An 18323-nucleotide genomic window follows, 5' to 3' on the forward strand; every position below is an offset into this window, starting at 1 on the left:
TCTCTGTTGCCCGGGCTACATGAGCAACCTCAAACTCCTGGGCGATCCTCCTCAGCCTCCTGAGTAGCTGGGACTACAAGCATGCACCACCATGCCCAGCTAATTTTTTCTATATATTTTTAGTTGGCCAATTAATTTTTTTCTATTTTTAGCAGAGATGGGGGTCTCGCTCTTGCTCAGGCTGGTCTCAAACTCCTGACCTTGAGCTATCCTTCCACCTTGGCCTCCCGGAGTGCTAGGATTACAGGTGTGAGCCACCACATCCTGCCAGTCTATTCTTAAATTATATTTTCACTCAATATAATATACATTGCTGAATAATCTTTGTTGTCATGGTGACCCATTTTGTACAGTACAATCTAATAACAAAGATAGAATATAATAAATTAAATTATTGAGATTTTTAATATTTTGCATTTTGGCTATTAAAAAAATTAAGCAAATTTTGTTCTCTTAAAATAAAATAAAATGTTTTGGTGTCAAAAAGCCTCAAACCTTTGGTGAAGTACAGTAAAACAGTTTATATATACATCTATTTCTATTTTTTTCTGACATTAGTTAGATTTTTAACAGTTAAGATGGCTTACAGCAAAAAAGATGACCATTTTTTTTTTCCCTGTAATTTTATTCTCTTCCAGTGGAGGAAGTAGTTGTGACTTTGCAACTTGCAGGTGACAAAGAGCCAACAGAAACAATAGGAGACTTGTCAATTTGTCTTGATGGGCTGCAGTTAGAGTCTGAAGTTGTAACTAATGGTGAAACTACGTGTTCAGAAAGTAAGTGATCACTTTTGTAAAGTTTTTAATGATTGTTCTTACGTAACATAGCTACTGTATATAGTATGCTGTATGTAATTATTTCAATTCTATTTCAGATTAAAGAAATGATTTTATTTCCTTTTTAAAAGACATTGACAACTCTTAACATTTTCTTTTCGGTGCATTGTTTCTATGAATAAAAAACACTTAAACATTTTTATGTAAGTTGAAAAGCTAGCCAAATAGTATAAGTGGAAAAATAAAAACCAACCAAGTAGAAGTTTAATTCACAGTTGGCCCTATGAGTAATAAATGAATTTATAAATGAATAAACCTGTTGGCCAACAATGGCAGTTAATATGACATGGTAGATGCCACATTCCTTCCAGTATGAGTGGTGGGCATAGTTTATTGTCTGTAGCAGCATCTGGTGTAGTTTAAATATGACTCCAAATCCTTCTTAGTGCTGTACCAGACAACCAATACAAGCTGAAATACTTTTGCCATTCCTGTTTCATTTCTGTAAGCTACACTTACAGAGATATCTTTTGACAAAACCAGTTCATTACATGTGTGCTGGTATATCTTACAATTTATGATTTACTAGTGTGTGTTAAAGGGAAATAAACATGAGCTGAGATTAAAAGAAGTTCCTGGCTCATATCTGTGATCCCAACACTTTGAGAGACTGAGGTGGGAGGATCACTTGAGGCCAGGAGTTCAAGACCAGCCTGAGCAACATAGTGAGACTCCCATCTCCACAAAAATAGAAAAATTACCCAGGTATGGTGGCACATGCCTGTAGTCCCAGCTATTCGGGAGGCTAAGACAGGATGATGTTTTCTATATATATTAGTTGGCCAATTAATTTCTTTCTGTTTATAGTAAAGATGGGGTCTTGCTCTTGCTCAGGCTGGTTTCGAACTCCTGACCTGGAGCAATCCGCCCACCTTGGCCTCCCAGAGTGCTAGGATTACAGGCGTGAGCCACCACGCCCAGCCTAAGTTTTTTTTTTTTTTTTTTAAGGCAAAGCCTATATCTGAAATGCCTAAATTTTTGCTTTACCAAATATTATTTGAAATTAGCAGATCTCAACTGGTCTAGGGACGAACTAATTATTTTATAGAGAGAAACTTTGCCATAATGGTATTTTTAAGAACTTGACTTACATTTGAACATTCTTCTTTGTATATTCAGAATATTAACTTTCCCCAAAAGCCAGTAAAACTCCCTTTCCACACTTGTTTTATTTTACTTTATAATAGGTGCTGCTTTAAAAATTGAAGTATTAAGTCTGTGATATGGTTATTGTTGATTTCAGCTAAGATTTTACAGTATTCTTCATTAATTTTTACAATTTACAGAGCACTTTATGTTCTTATATTTAATATATGTAAGATAAAAACCAGCATAATAAAATGAGCACTCATGAAACTACCACACAGCTTAAGAATGAAAACATTAATAATATTGCATCCACCTATATTTTTCTTCCTGTATCATTCCTTATCTTTCCTCTAGAAATAATCACTATCCCATATTTTGAATTTATTATTACCGTGATCTTTAAAAATTTTTATCATGTGTGATAAATAAACAGTACATTACTTTTAATTTTTTCTTAGGCTCTATGGAAGTATCAGTGTTGCCTTTTTTTTTTTTTTTTTTTGAGACAGAGTCTCACTTTGTTGCCCAGGCTAGAGGGAGTGCCATGGCGTCAGCCTAGCTCACAGCAACCTCAAACTCATGGGCTCAAGCAATCCTGCTGCCTCAGCCTCCCGAGTAGCTGGGACTACAGGCATGAGCCACCATGCCCGGCTAATTTTTTCTATATATATTAGTTGGCCAATTAATTTCTTTCTATTTATAGTAGAGACGGGGTCTCGCTCTTGCTCAGGCTGGTTTCCAACTCCTGATCTTGAGCAATTCGCCCGCCTTGGCCTCCCAGAGTGCTAGGATTACAGGCGTGAACCACCGCGCCCAGCCAGTGTTGCCTTTTAAGATTTACCCATATTATTGTATCTGTAGTTCATTTACTTTTACTGCTAAATAATAGCCTGGGTGAATATACCAGAGCTTATACGCTTTATAATTAAGGACATTTGGGTTGCATGTAGTTTTTTGCCATTGTGAACAGTGATGTAGCGAACATTTTTGCATATGTTTGTTGGTATACAAGTTCAAAGATCTATGTAAGGTATATACTTGGGAATAGAATTGCCATAGTATAATGATACATGCATTTTCAGCTTTACAACATTTATTTCTTCTTCAGATATATCCCCTTTTTATTTAGGATTTTCAGAATTGAGGTGAAATTTACATAACATACAATTAACCATTATAAAGTGTACAATTCAGTGGCATTTAGTACATTCACAAAACTGCCATCTCTCTATAATAGTTTCAAAACTTATGTCACCCTAGAACAACACCCCATTTCTCCTTCCCCCAACCCCTGGTAAACACTAATCTTTCTGTCTCTGTGGATTTGCCCTATTTGGGATATATCATATAAAAGGAATCATGTGACTTTTTGCAACTAGATTCTTAGCATAATGTTTTTGAGATTCTTCCAGCTTGTAGCACGTATCAGTACTTCCTTTCTTTTTATGGCTGAATAATACCCCATTGTGTGTGTGTATGTGTGTCTGTGTGTATAATGTGCCACAATTTGTTTATCCATCCATTGATAGACATTTGGCTTATTTCCTTTTGAGTATTATTAATTATAAATAATGCTGCTATAAGCATTTTTGTACAAGTTTGTGTGTGGACATAAGCTTTTATTTCTCCACCTAGGAATAGAGTTGCTGATGTTCACTTTTTGATGATTTCTCATTTCTTGATTGCTGACTTTTTTGCTACATAGTCTTTGTTGTTTAACATTTCTCTTTAAAATAGTTCCAGTATCTGCAGTATCTGAAAGATTTTGGGGATGTAAATGATTTTATGTCATTTCTTCATTGAGGCTTGTTTTTATTTGTACATGCTTTTTTTTTTTTTATTACAAGTTTATATTTGATCTTAGTCTGTTGGGAATCTTAGATTCTTTGCTCCAGAGAAAATTTATTTTGCTTTTGCTAGGTGCCAGGATATGCCACTGACCTGGGAACACTTTAGCTCCTTTCCAATGTATATATTTTTAGAATAGGTCAGACACTTGCCAGCCTAATGTAGCAGTTTCTGGTTTAGCACCCCTACCTGTTCATCTCAGAGCTGATAATGGCCTGTTTATTGCATTCTGTTCCTACTCTTATGTCAGTTTTCTTTTTCTTTTAAAGAAATAGGGTCTCACAATGTGGCCCAGGCTGGAGTGCAGTGGCTATTCTCAGGCATGATCATAGTGCTATAGTCCTAAACTTGTAGGCACAAGTGATCCTCCCACCTCACCCAGCCTCCTGAGTAACTGGGATTACAGGCACACACTTACCATGCTTCATTTCACTTTTTTGTTTATTTTTGAGATTGCTAGTCACCAAGCAATATAGGGAACATTGTGTAAAATTGCTTTATCTAGGCTCTAGTTATTTTGTGGTGGGAGAGTCCTTGGACTAGTTCGCTTGATAGAAGAGATCTTTGTAGATCTTGTACAGTTTCCTGTGGGTGAAACATGTACATTTAGAAATCTATTGAGTTTTTCTTAAGGAAATTTGTATTGGGAATACTTTTAAAGAATAATACACTTACAAAGTGCAAATTTAAGTACTGCAGTTGTTCTCTTCTTAGATATTCATTGTGTAAGTTTTGTTGTTAACTATTTTCTAGAAGCAAAGGATTAAATCTAAATAATTTATGCCATAAATTTCTATTATGGTTTCACTTTATGTTGAAAAAATTCCACAAAAATGGCCCTTGTTTAGACTTTCCCAAAGAGATATAAATTTTGAGAAACAATAATAGCTAATATGTATGGACTACTTGTATGTGCTGACTCTAAGTGTATTTTTATGTTTAATTCTCATAAATACTCTGAAGGAGGTATCTTTATTCCTTTTTTTTTTTTTTTTTTTTTGTGGCAGAGTCTCACTCTGTTGCCCCAGCTAGAATGCCATGGCATCAGCCTAGCTCACAGCAACCTCAAACTCCTGGGCTCAAGCAATCCTCCTGCCTCAGCTTCCCAAGTGTCTGGTACTACAGGCATGCGCCACCATGCCCGGCTAATTTTTTCTATATATTTTTAGTTGGCCAATTAATTTCTTTCTATTTTTTAGTAGAGATGGGGGTCTCACTCTTGCTCAGGCTGGTTTTGAACTCCTGACCTTGAGTGATCCACCCGCCTCATGTTCCCATTTTATATAGGAAAAAAAAGGCACAGGAAGTCAAGTATACTTTTCTTTTTTTTTTTCAAGTATACTTTTCTAACATCACAAAGTTAGTACATGACAAAGCTAGGATACAAACCCAGCCAGTCTAGCCTCAGAGCCTATGTGATTCAAACTGTGTTTCATTGTAGTAAATGAGAAAGTTTAGAAGTATCAGGTAATGGTAGATTTAAATGGATTATTCCAAGTGGTTTTCTTAATTTTGAGAAAAATACTAATTGACTGATTTTAGTGGCTTATGGTGGACATTTTGATGTCATTTCTGATTTCATTTATGTCCCATTTATCAGCTATTTTACGGAAATATATTTTATATAGATAGAGTTCTTATAAAACTGAAACTTACCCTTTTACACCCAAAATGTATTTCATTGCGCCATTTTTATTTTTACCATTTTAACAGCGTTATTAAGTTGTGTTTTATATATCATAAAATTCACCAATTTCAAGTGTACAACTTAATGATTTTTAGTAACTTAACTGAGGGATCCAACTGCCACTGTAAATCAGGTTTAGGACATTTTTATCCTTCCAGTAAAAATCCTTCTTGCCCATTTACATGAAATCTTGTTCCTTCCTTGAGCCCCAAAACTGTTCTCTATCTCTAAAAATATGTCTTTTCTGGAAATTTCATAAAAATGAAATCATAAAATACATGTTTTTGTGTCTGGCTTCTTTCATTTAATGTGATCTCAAAAAGATTCATCCATGACATAATATGTTTTAATAGTACTTTTTTGTTGCCAAATCATATTCTATTGCATAGATGTGCCACATTTTATTTATCCATTTACCTGTACCATTTTAAAAATGTTTTATTTCTAGACTAAATCAAATATTTGCCAACCTTGCTAGGTGTGATACAGTATAGTGACCACAACATAGCGAGTGTCTTTTTAATAAATTAATTCACTAATTATGCTCTGGTGTAATATAGTAATGGTTTGACTATTTGAAACTATGACAATATCCAAGGACTATTGTTCTTTTACTAAATGGACCTAGACTATTGAACTCACATTCTTTTTTTTTTTTTTTTTTTTTTTTGAGACAGAGTCTTGCTTTGTTGTCCAGGCTAGAGTGAGTGCCGTGGCATCAGGCTAGCTCACAGCAACCTCAAACTCCTGGGCTTGAGCGATCCTTCTGCCTCAGCCTCCCGAGTAGCTGGGACTACAGGCATGCGCCACCATGCCCGGCTAATTTTTTATATACATATCAGTTGGCCAATTAATTTCTTTCTATTTATAGTAGAGACGGGGTCTCGCTCTTGCTCAGGCTGGTTTTGAACTCCTGACCTCGAGCAATCCGCCCGCCTCGGCCTCCCAGAGAGCTAGGATTACAGGCGTGAGCCACCGCGCCCGGCCTGAACTCACATTCTTGTTTCTGCATTTTATAGTTTTTTCTTTCTCCTCTGTCTACCATCTATTTTTGCTACTGTTAGTGTGCCTACCACTACCAGCCATCCCTCTACCACTTTTATATTAAAAAGACCCTGACTTAATCCTAGAGTTATTTTCCATCAATAAAGTTGGAAGAAAATATGAACATTGTGAACTTCATTTTGGCCACTTTGAAACTCATTTGTGCCTTTCCTCTACTTTAAGCTATTTTCCAGTCTCCTATATAAGAAGAGAGGTATTAAAGGTTTATTTATCATCCTGCTTAGTGATCAGTACTTTTTTTTTGAGGTATTTGGGATACAAAATAGCACTAAAACACTAGGTTCGAATTAGTCAAACGTGTATCTCAAAAAAGGCCGAAGTACTGGTGCATGAGTAATATATCTTTACTAGTTAACATCTCTTACACATAATGATAAGCATTTACACAAAATTTTGGTAAAACTTTTCTTATTTCAAGCATGTGAACATTTATCACATTTTCCCTATTAAAGTCATGTTGGAATTTAAGTTGTAGTATGTTCTTTATTAGAAAGGTTTAATAAAAGACTTTGCCTATATGGCATGTTTAGGAAAAAGTGAAAATTACTCTCTTGAAACTCATCTTCTGTTTAAACTTTGATGTTAAAGGTGCTTCTCAGAATGAAGATGGCTCCAGGCCAAAGGATGAAACAAGGTAAGAGTTCATTGATTGTCCTATCGTTCTGTAAACAAAGGAGAATTAATAAAGATTCATTTTAGTCAAAACTTCAAGTTGAGATTGATATAAGAATAAATTTGTATGAAAAACAATTTAGAACTCAAGAAGGGAAATATTAATGTGTCCAGTGTACAGTCCTCCATTCCACCAGCTGAGCTATCAAAGGGTGCACTAGAAGGGAAATATTTGTGAAAGATTAAAGACTCTTATCCGATTGTAGCTATCTACAGTAGGCCAAGGATAACCAAATTCTGATACTTACTTCAACTTCAGCTTGTAGAAAGTAAATATATCAGGTTGGGTACGGTGGCTCACACTTGTAACCCCAGCACTTTGGGAGACTGAGGTGGGAGGATTGCTTGAGCTGAGAATTTTGAGACCAGCCTGGTTAACATGGTGAGAGCCCCATCTGTACAAAAAATAAGAAATTTTGCCAGGTGTGCTGGTGCTGCACCTGTAGCCCCAGTTACTCAGGAGGATCACTTGAGTCTCAGAGTTGGAGGTTGCAGTGAGCTATGATTGTGCCACCGCACTCCAGCTTGGGATACAGAGCAAGACCCTGTCTCCAAAAAAAAGGGGAAGTAAATGTATCACCACCTTTCCAAAGGCAGTGAGTTCCAAATCCCAGGGTCATCACTGGGCTATTAAGCTTCTTTTCTAGGAAAGCTGGGATAGGAGCTTTACACATGTGTGAAGGTCACCACTAGCTGTGGTGTCTTCTAGGCCTTCATTACAAGGGGCAGAAATTTGTACCAGCTGTTTGCTCTGAGCTTAGGTTTAGCACTTTTGTGCCTGACTGTCGTTAAGTTTGGGCCTAAAAACTGTTCAACGCCTTGGAATATGTTAATTGACGTAACAAACTTTGTGTATTGGTTATCCTAGAAGCTGATATAATAGGAGATAAAATTAGGAAAGGAGATGATTGTACTCTTAATGCTTTAAGTGACATGTCTTAGCTACAGAGTGCAGTGGTTATAAAATTCCATTGGATTCTTTGTTTTATCCAAAGTGGGTAAGTATCGGGTAGGAAGATGATGAACTATAGGAGGAGTAGTCAGGAAGGCAGAAGAACCAGAAGCAGTGTCACAGAATATAAGAGAAAATTAAAGACAACTTATCACGATCTTCAGGAAAATCAAAGTTTATAAAACTGTAGTGTTTTACCTAATGGAAATCTACCTTCATAGAGTCACTCCTATGACATAGAATCATCTTCCATACTAATTTCATAAGAGATAGAGTAGTAACTTTTTGCCCAGCGAATAACTTTTATTTCTCACTGTGATTAAAAACTAATAGAAAAGGTTTTTAAAATTATATAAATATCTCTGTAGGCTGAAGACAACTTATGCCTTTTTTAGTATTATGTTTAATAAGAGATTTCTTGAATTCCTGAAATATCCCCCATAAAATGTTTTAATATTTAGCTTGCTTTGGTCAGTTAACTCTTTTGTATAATAAGCCTTTATCTGCATCAATAAGTGGGAATGTGATAGAATTTTATATATTCTTTAAAAGGTTCTGTTATGCCACTGTGTTGTTGCATATTTGTTTTTTGAAAGTCTATTTCTTATAATACAATCATGAAATTTGTACTCTGGACACCTATACATTTCTTGCAAAGGCATTGCTAGAGCTCCTGCTTCATGACATTTATTTAATCAATGCTATATATCTTCCCATGTGAATCACTGTCATAAATAATTTGGGGAATAGTATGTTCCAGGTTTCTGAGATTGCTTGACAAATCTTTGAGTGTATCTTTTGTGCTAAGCATGAATTCTTTTTTTTTTTTTTTTTTTTTTTGAGACAGAGTCTCGCTTTGTTGCCTAGGCTAGAGTGAGTGCCGTGGCATCAGCCTAGCTCACAGCAACCTCAAACTCCTGGGCTCAAGCAATCCTGCTGCCTCAGCCTCCCGAGTAGCTGGGACTACAGGCATGTGCCACCGTGCCCGGCTAATTTTTTTTCTATATATATTAGTTGGCCAATTAGTTTCTTTCTATTTATAGTAGAGACGGGGTCTCGCTCTTGCTCAGGCTGGTTTCGAACTCCTGACCTCGAGCAATCCGCCCGCCTCGGCCTCCCAGAGAGCTAGGATTACAGGCGTGAGCCACCGCGCCCGGCCCTAAGCATGAATTCTTATGCATTTACTTTTATTAAAGGGCACACACACCTCTGAAATAGTGGGTTTGAAAAGCACTTTGTAAACTGTCAAATGTTATTACACAATTATGTGTAGTAGTTATGGCTGTGACTACCTTTTTCCCCTTTGCCTTTGTTGGCAGATTTCATAAAACTGTAAAGCTAAAAGACAGGGCAGCAGACACCTAGTGAACAAAGGCTTTGCATCCACCTCTTCTTCCCCCATAGTTATCATTTAGGTAGTTTACTAAACAGCCTTAGGTTATTTTCCCTTTTTATCCTAATTCAAACATTAGTTTTGTTGATCTGCTTTCCCCATACTATGTCTGGATATTTTATATTTCTGTCACTTTTATGAATTACCAAGATGATTGGTGCCTAGTGTTCTAAGATTTTGTTGTTATATGTGCCTTCTCAATTGTTACTCTTTGATTTGAATACTTTTTATAACCTTATTTTACTAGCATCTTGGCTCTTTGGGGTTCTGTATCCTGTCCATAAACATCTGAGCTTATGTATAGATCAGATGTATATATGTATGTTGAAATAAGCAGAAGTTAAGATTGTAGAAGAAGGAAGCAAAGCCATAGCATATAATGAGTGCTAATTGCTTTTCAAAACTAATGGTGGTGTAGGTGGTTTCACTGACAATTCTGTATTTTGTATAGATTACCAAATTAGTTTTCAAATCTATTTCCAGTTTTAGCCTTATACCTTATTAAAAGAACATAAACTTACTAAAGGAACTAAAATTAACCACCTGTGCTATTTTAGTATGGCCATGATTCTCAAACTGTAGAATACATCAGAATCACCCCAAGGACTTGTTAAACACAACTTGCCAAGTCTTATCTACTGTTCTGGTTGGTAAGGTCTGGGGTGTGGCTCAAGATTTGCATTTCTAGCAAGTTTTCAGGTGATACTGATACTGTTACACCAAGGCCTATACTTTGAGAACTATGGTTAGACACATTTTATCAAGATTACAACAAACTATTATGGAAAATCTTTTCAGTTATATCACAAGGTCTGTTTCTTTAAAGTTCAAGCTTGTAGAACTTGTTGGAAGTACCACTCCATCTTAATCTTTGTTTTTTTTTTTTTTTTTTTTTTTTTTTTTTTGGAGACAGATTCTCACTGTGTTGCCCAGGCTAGAGTGAGTGCCGTGGCATCAGCTTAGTTCACAGCAACCTCAAACTCCTGGGCTCAAGCAATACTGCTGCCTCAGCCTCCTGAGTAGCTGGGACTACAGGCATGCACCACCATGCCCGGCTAATTTTTTATATATATTAGTTGACCAATTAATTTCTTTCTATTTTTAGTAGAGACGGGGTCTTGCTTAGGCTGGTTTGGAACTCCTGACCTCGAGCAATCTGCCTGCCTTAGCCTCCCAGTGTGCTAAGATTACAGGCATGAGCCACCAGGCCCAGCCTCCATCTTAATCTTAAACCATTTTACTTCAGAGCTAGTTTGAATCTTGTTTCTTTTTAAACAGTTTTTTTCTTTATGTTTAGTATTAGAAAATAATACATGATTGTTTTAAAAGATCTAAAGTAGTATATAAAATAAAATGTTTAAAGGCTTCATGGAAGAAATAACATTTGACCTTAAAAAATAGTTATAATTTGGACATGCATATCTTTGGGGAATTGGAAGGAGGAAGGGATTCTAAGTGAGAGGAAGAAGAACAAAGTCATGGAGGTGGGGAAGAGCACAGGGTGTTTCATAGGAAATCTGCAGTCACAATGTTTGGCTGAAGATACGGTAATTGAAAGGGAGAAATGATGAATTTGAGAGTAGACTCAATCAATTAGTATTTGTTGCCTCTTTTGTGCTAGTATGCTGAGTATGTCTCTTGTTCTTTCAGTTAATCCTTAAACATTTAGGTGAGGCAGGCACTAGTGTGCCACTCTTATAGGTGATGAGAAAACTGAGGCTCAGAAAGGGAAAGAAACTTGCCAGAGTTAATGGTGTAAGTGGCACAGTTGAACCTGGGATTGCCTTACCTTCAGAGCCTGAGCTCATAATTGTCATGCTTTACTGCCTCCTAAAGTTGAGAGGATACCATATAAGTAAGTGTTTAGTCCTCAGTAAATGTTAGTTATTTTTAGTATCAGATAGGTTAGGGCCAGATGGAGGTTTTGGCTTGCAAGTAAAGGTTTATAGATTTTCTTTTTTTAATGGAGAGGAGGAATGTCTTTTAAAATATTTGAATAGCGGATTGATATGGTCAGAACTCCATAGGAAAAGTTATTTATTTATTTTTTTGAGGCAAAGTCTCACTCTGTTGTCCGGGCTAGAGTGCTGTGGCATTAGCTTAGCTCACAGCAACCTCAAACTCCTGGGGTCAAAGCGATCCATCTGCCCCAGCCTCCCGAGTAGCTGGGACTACAGGCGTGCGCCACCATGCCTAGCTAATTTTTTCTGTATATTTTTAGCTGTCCAATTAACTTCTTTCTATTTTTGGTAGAGACAGGGTCTCACTCTTGCTCAGGCTGGTTTCAAACTCCTGACCCTTGAGCGGTCCACCCGCCTGAGCCTCCCAGAGGGCTAGGATTACAGGTGTGAGCCACCTTGCCCAGCCGGAAAAGTTATTTTTGTTAGTGGCCATAGTTTGCATTATATGGTGGTAAGTGAAGGTTGAAAGACTTACGTGGGAAGTTGTTATATAGTAATCCACTGAGAGGTAACAAAGACTAGAAATGGGGCAGTGGTTATGGAAGAGTATAGGGAGAATATGAACGTGGGATCAGTGGGACGTAGCTATTGAGTGTCAAAAGGCACATATATACGGTGTCAAAAGTAAAATTGCCTGGGAAGGATAGCAGTGTTACCCATAGAACCAAATCATAGGAGGGAAGGGAGAGTTTAGGAGTGAGGAAGGACCTTTTAAGATGGAAGGGTTACTCTAAATCTCCTGCATTTAGATGATAATTCAATACCAGAGGATGTGAGTGAGACAAACAGTAGAGATTCTGATTTGGGAATCATTCTCAGAGATAACTTTGAAATCGTGGAATTTCAGTTCCTAGGGGAAAATCTGTGGAGAAGTAAAAGGAGGACAAGAAAGAACTATAGGGACCATTATATTTAGGAGATGGGAGGAAGAGGACAAACCAAAGAAGGGAAAGTTAGAAGTAGGAGTACAAGATTACAAAAGCAGTATGAAATAAGATAATAGAAAAATGTGTTTTAAAAGATGGGATATTTTCCATGAAACCAGTCCCTGAAAAATAAAAAAAAAGAAAAAAAAAGAAAAAAAAAAAAAGATGGGATATTTAACACTGTCACATGTGGCAGAAGAGAAGGAGATCTTAGTTTAATAAATGGGGGAAAACTGGCTGTTTGTAAAAGAAAAATCAGTGCCTTAGTTTATTCCAAGATCAGAGTAGATTCCAAGTTGTTTTTAAAATTGATTTCAAAAAATGAAACTATGAAACATTTAGAAGAAAATATAAATAGTTCATTCATTGCTGAATAAATTTAATTATATAGAAATATAAAACATGTATTTAAAAACAAAAACAAAGGAAATACTTAACCAATATGATAGATGATGAGTATTTTCAGATTGTAAAATGCTCTTACAAGTGAGAGAAACTATTCTCCTATAATAGAAAAATGTACAAAAAAATATATACAGTTCATGAAAAACCTTAAATGGCCTGTAATTATATGAAATATTGTTCAACTTCGTTAAAGAAAACAGCATTAACGGCCGGGCGCTGTGGCTCACGCCTGTAATCCTAGCTCTTGGGAGGCCGAGGCGGGCGGATTGCTCAAGGTCAGGAGTTCAAAACCAGCCTGAGCAAGAGCGAGACCCCGTCTCTACTATAAATAGAAAGAAATTAATTGGCCAACTGATATATATATAAAAAAATTAGCCGAGCATGGTGGCGCATGCCTGTAGTCCCAGCTACTCGGGAGGCTGAGGCAGGAGGATCGCTTGAGCCCAGGAGTTTGAGGTTGCTGTGAGCTAGGCTGACGCCACGGCACTCACTCTAGCCTGGACAACAAAGTGAGACTCTGTCTCAAAAAAAAAAAAAAAGAAAAAGAAAACAGCATTAACATTTTTATTTACCAATTTGGCAAATATTTTAAAACTTTATGGTGAAATGGGCATTTTCATATCCAGCTGATGAAATAACAGATCAGTTATGACTTTTAAAAAATACATTTTTTGGCCGGGTGCAGTGGCTCATGCCTGTAATCCTAGCACTCTGAGAGGCCGAGGCAGTGGATTGCTCTAGGTCAGGAGTTCGAAACCAGCCTGAGCAAGAGTGAGACCCCGTCTCTACTATAAATAGAAAGAAATTAATTGGCCAACTAATATATATAGAAAAAAAATTAGCCAGGCATGGTGGCACATGCCTGTAGTCCCAGCTACTTGGGAGGCTGAGGCAGAATGAGGCAGAGCCCATGAGTTTGAGGTTGCTGTGAGCTAGGCTGATGCCACAGCACTCACTCTAGCCTGGGCAACAAAGCGAGACTCTGTCTCAAAAAAAATAAAAAATATATTTTTTGATAGCTCATTTCTGCCCCCCCCCCCAGGTTTTTTTTTTTTGTTTTTTCTTTTAACAATTTAGCAATTAGTATTTCGCCTTCAACATGTTTACATGCTTTGGCCCAGCTGTTCTATTTTAGTAATCTATCTGAAAGAAATAAAAAATATTAATGCAAAAAAAAAAACCAGTAAGAAGAAAATGATTACATTATGGTGTGTCCATATGATTTACATTTATCCATAATGTTTTTGAATAATCTAGGTGAAATGCCCGGTATTAATGAGTAACAAAACAGATAAAAACCCACTCAGGGTAGGAAACCATTATACATTGTATGATTGCAGTCATACCCAGTGAAAAAGGGCTGCCAAGAGATACTCCCATATTTTAGTGGTAATTATTTTCAGGATGTGGGATTGCAGGTAATTTTTATTTTATAATTAGAAGTTACCTTTTCACTTTGAAAGTCTTTTTGAAAAATTTAATTGCACTGTCTTCATTAGTTGCATAAATACAAAAATGAAGGCAAGGGGAATGAGAAAAACAGTTTGAGGAGCAGTTGGGATTGATGAAGCATTTTAGATTGGGGGGTTTGATTTTATTTATTTTGAGAGGAAGGATCTAGAAGGAATATGATGAAGATACAAGAAAGGCATTAAATAATATTGGAAGGTCCTGGAGGATATAGTCTGCAACAAGGACACATAAACAAATTAGCCTTGAAGAAGCAGAGAGCGACTTTTTCAGACGTGAGAAACAATGAAGATGGTTAGTGACACAAAGAAATTTTAAGGTAAGGAAGAAAGTTGAGGGATAGCAGATAATTGTCATTTTGGAGAAGAGGAATTTCCAAGCAGTATGGATAGCCCAGTTGAAGTTGTTAAATAATATGAACCCATTTTCTCTCAGTCTCTTTGCTGTAATCCAGCTTTAGGAAGTTGAATACTGCCCATATAGAAAGATATAGACTGAAAATGCACAATTTTAATTTTTTTGTGTTTCCTAGTTCTGTATGATCATATAAAACCTAGTAAGCACTCTTTTTCCTACCAAATTGTTAATTTTTTTATTACTGTTAATTTTAACACCACTATATTAAACCTGTGGTGTCACTACTAGGTTGTCATTGTCATCTGTCATTTCTAATCTCTGTAATTTCTAAGTCTCTCAGGAGACTTGAGCTGTAATATCATCTTTTTAACAAGGGAAGGGGTGGTTGGAGGCAGCCTGAACAATATAGCAAGACCTTGTCTCTATTAAAAATAGAGAAATTAGCCAGGTGTGGTCCTGTGCACCTGTAGTCCCAGCTACTCGGGAGGCTGAGGCAGGAGGATTACTTGAACCCTGGAGTTCAAGGTTTCAGTGAGTTATAAGCTGCACTGATGCCACTGAACCCTAGCCCAGGTGACAGAGTGAGACCCTATCTCCAGAAAAAATAAAAAACAAGGGGAAAAAGACTTTTTATATTGTGAGTCATGAGAAGTGAAAACATCAGAACTTTTCCTTACTGGCCCCAGTGGAAAATTTATCAGGACCTTTTTTAGAACAGTCTGCTTCTTTAAAATGCTACCTTACCTAGTTTATTTGCTCTGCTAAAATGCACCTGACTTCTCAACTGGAACATTCTTCAGTATTGCATTTTGGCCACAAAGAACAGTAATGGAAAAAGTAGATGGAGGGGTTAGTTGGGGTGAAAGGATTGCTGGGGAAGGGAAGGCCGTTGGGCAGGGAGGAAGGAATTATTATAAAAGTACTAGGGAAAGTAACCTATAATGAAGCCCAAGCGAGACTTGAAGGAAGATGTTGAACTGTGAAGATGGAGGAGGTCAAAGGTCATGATGAGACTGAATAAAATATACTGTAGGAGGCAGGTAGAATGAATAGGAAATTGTATATGGAGGGATTTTAGAGTTCAAGATCTAGGAAGAGGAGCAATTTTAAGTATCAAGGAAATTTAAGAGGCCGGACGTGGTGTCTCACGCCTGTAATCCTAGCACTCTGGGAGGCCAGGGTGGGAGGATTGCTTGAGCTCAGGAGTTTGAGACCAGCCTGAGCAAGAACGAGACCCCATCTCTAGTATAAAAATAGAAAGAAATTAACCAAACAACTAAAAATAGAAAAAATTAGCTGGGCACGATGTTACATGCCTGTAGTCCCAGCTACCCGTGAGGCTGAGGCAGGAGGATCACTTGAGCCCAGGAGTTTGAGGTTGCTGTGAGCTAGGCTGACGCCACGGCACTGTAGCCTGGGCAACAGAGTGAGACTCTGTCTCCAAAAAAAATAAAATAAAATAAATATATATATGAAAGATGTTAGAAGGGTGAATAGCATTGGTGTTAAAATCCCCCAATTTTTTTTTTTTTTTTTTTTTTGAGACAGAGTCTCACTTTGTTGCCCAGGCTAGAGTGAGTGCCGTGGCGTCAGCCTGGCTCACAGCAACCTCAGTCTCCTGGGCTCAGCGATCCTACTGCCTTAGCCTCCCGAGTAGCTGGGACTACAGGCATGTGCCACCATGCCCGGCTAATTTTTTTTGTATATATATTTTTAGTTGGTCAATTAATTTCTTTCTATTTTTGGTAGAGACGGGGTCTCGCTCAGGCTGGTTTTGAACTCCTGACCTTGAGCGATCCGCCCGCCTCGGCCTCCCAAAGTGCTAGGATTACAGGCGTGAGCCACCGCGCCCGGCCAAAATCCCCAAATTTTAATCCTCAACAACAAACCATAGCATTTTTGGAATCTAGTTTCTTCTGCACCTTTATCATGCCATATTTGCCTTACATCCTTAATGTTCCTCCTCCCTCGCATATCCCTAAAACTTGTCTGTCACTGGATGTGCAATTTAGCATGAATTTTCTAGCTGAAAAGTTTTTAGGAATCATATAGTCAAGATAATGAATTTGAGGTACAGAAAGATTAAGTAACTTTTATTTGGTCACCTAAACTTATCAGGAGCAGAGTCAGACCTAGAAACCTTAATTTCCCACTTTTGGTCCTTGCTACCAGTTGTTACCTATCATTTAAAAAGCAGCAAGAGCCCTTCTTTCAAACTATTTAGTAATCTTTTTTTTTTTTTCTGTATCCCAAGTCATCAAGCAAAGTAATCTCTTAAAATGGTATGGAGAGGCACTACTCAGAGTCTCAAATTGAGTTTGGAGACTTCATGTAGAGGAAGGGGAGCAGTGTCAAAATGGACTGTCCTTCATTCAGACCATATTCATTCGTGAGTGGTTTAGCCTTCCTGCAGACAGTCAACACTAATTAGGTTGCTGACTGCCAGTTATTGAGGTGTTCCCTTTATTCAAAATAAGCATTTTATGAACCCCAAAGCATTGCTTGTTATACCTTACAGTCTCTGCATGTAATCTGAGGATATTGTTAAAATGCTAGTTCTGATATAGTAGGTCTGGAATGGGTTCCAAGATTGTGCATTTCCGATAAATTCCTATGTTCCACAGATGTGCTGTCTGTGCTTTTGGCCCAAAGATGACACTTTAAGTAGAAAAGCTCTAAACTGAGAAACAGTTTGAAAATAATTTTTAAAATATAAATATTTGAGGAGATAGATATGTTAATTAGCTTCACTCCAGTAATTATTTCACTATGTATATCAAAACATCATGTTGCATACTTTAAATATATACAATTTTTATTAAAAATAAGGTAAAAACACGGCAGTACATGTATTATGATGGGAAAAAAACAATTTGATACATGGTTCAGCCTCTCTATTTCTTGAATATATTAGATTTTATTTTGTTCAAGCTTTTCCTGAAAGTCCTAAAAGTATTAGTTAATGCTGTGTAGTGGTTTTGGGGTAGTAGATATCAGAGCCTTACCTGAGGCATCTCTAAATTGGCTACTCTTGCTCTTGTTTCTAATCCATGACTAGATCCCCCCTGGGAAAAGGTATCAACTATATTTAGCTGACAGTAGTAGTAGCAGTTTTCAATGTCACATTTCTTTTTAGTGTCTTTCCCCCTTCTCTTTCCCTCTAATTGATATCATTGATTTAAAGAAAGGACAGCTCTTTAAAAAAAAATAAATAAAGGTCTGTGGGCACTTCTGTTCTAGATCACTAACTTTGAACATTTTGTATACCTTTGTACTGGGGTATGAGGATGGTGCCCAGTCCCTGGGAAATAAGCATACTTCATTATCCTGGTGTGGGAAAGCCAACTCTACTTCAAACTTGAATTAGTATTACTAGCCAATGGAAATGAAGGTGGTAAAGGTGGTTTCATTTGATGGTGAAGTTATCTGTGTTTATGATAAAATAGTGCTCTTTCTAGGGCATTGGGATTTTGAAAACTTGACTTTGTTCCTGCTTATACAGGGCCTTCTGAAGACTGGCTTGAAATATGAACCAGCATACCTAGTAGTTTTGAATGGTCCCAAGTGTTTCTGTGTCCTTGAGCAACCCTTCACTCTATTTGGATAGGCTCTGGGAGTTATATAGGATTCTACCAAAGGGCTCCTCAAGTATTTGATAAGGC

At 37.2% G+C, this 18323-nt stretch overlaps 1 protein-coding gene across 2 annotated transcripts in view; it reads left to right on the plus strand.

Moving 5' to 3' along the window:
* Positions 1-18323, plus strand: part of ITCH (itchy E3 ubiquitin protein ligase) — a 132772-nt gene that overhangs the window by 60707 nt on the left and 53742 nt on the right. For both annotated transcript variants that reach the window (XM_012754675.3, XM_012754676.3), the window contains exons 6-7: positions 639-776; positions 7114-7159. In XM_012754675.3, coding sequence (XP_012610129.2) covers positions 639-776; positions 7114-7159 — 184 coding nt within the window. The remainder of the gene's footprint in view (positions 1-638; positions 777-7113; positions 7160-18323) is intronic.

This window comes from Microcebus murinus, chromosome 16 (assembly GCF_040939455.1).
Source record: "Microcebus murinus isolate Inina chromosome 16, M.murinus_Inina_mat1.0, whole genome shotgun sequence".
Classification (NCBI taxonomy): domain Eukaryota; kingdom Metazoa; phylum Chordata; class Mammalia; order Primates; family Cheirogaleidae; genus Microcebus; species Microcebus murinus.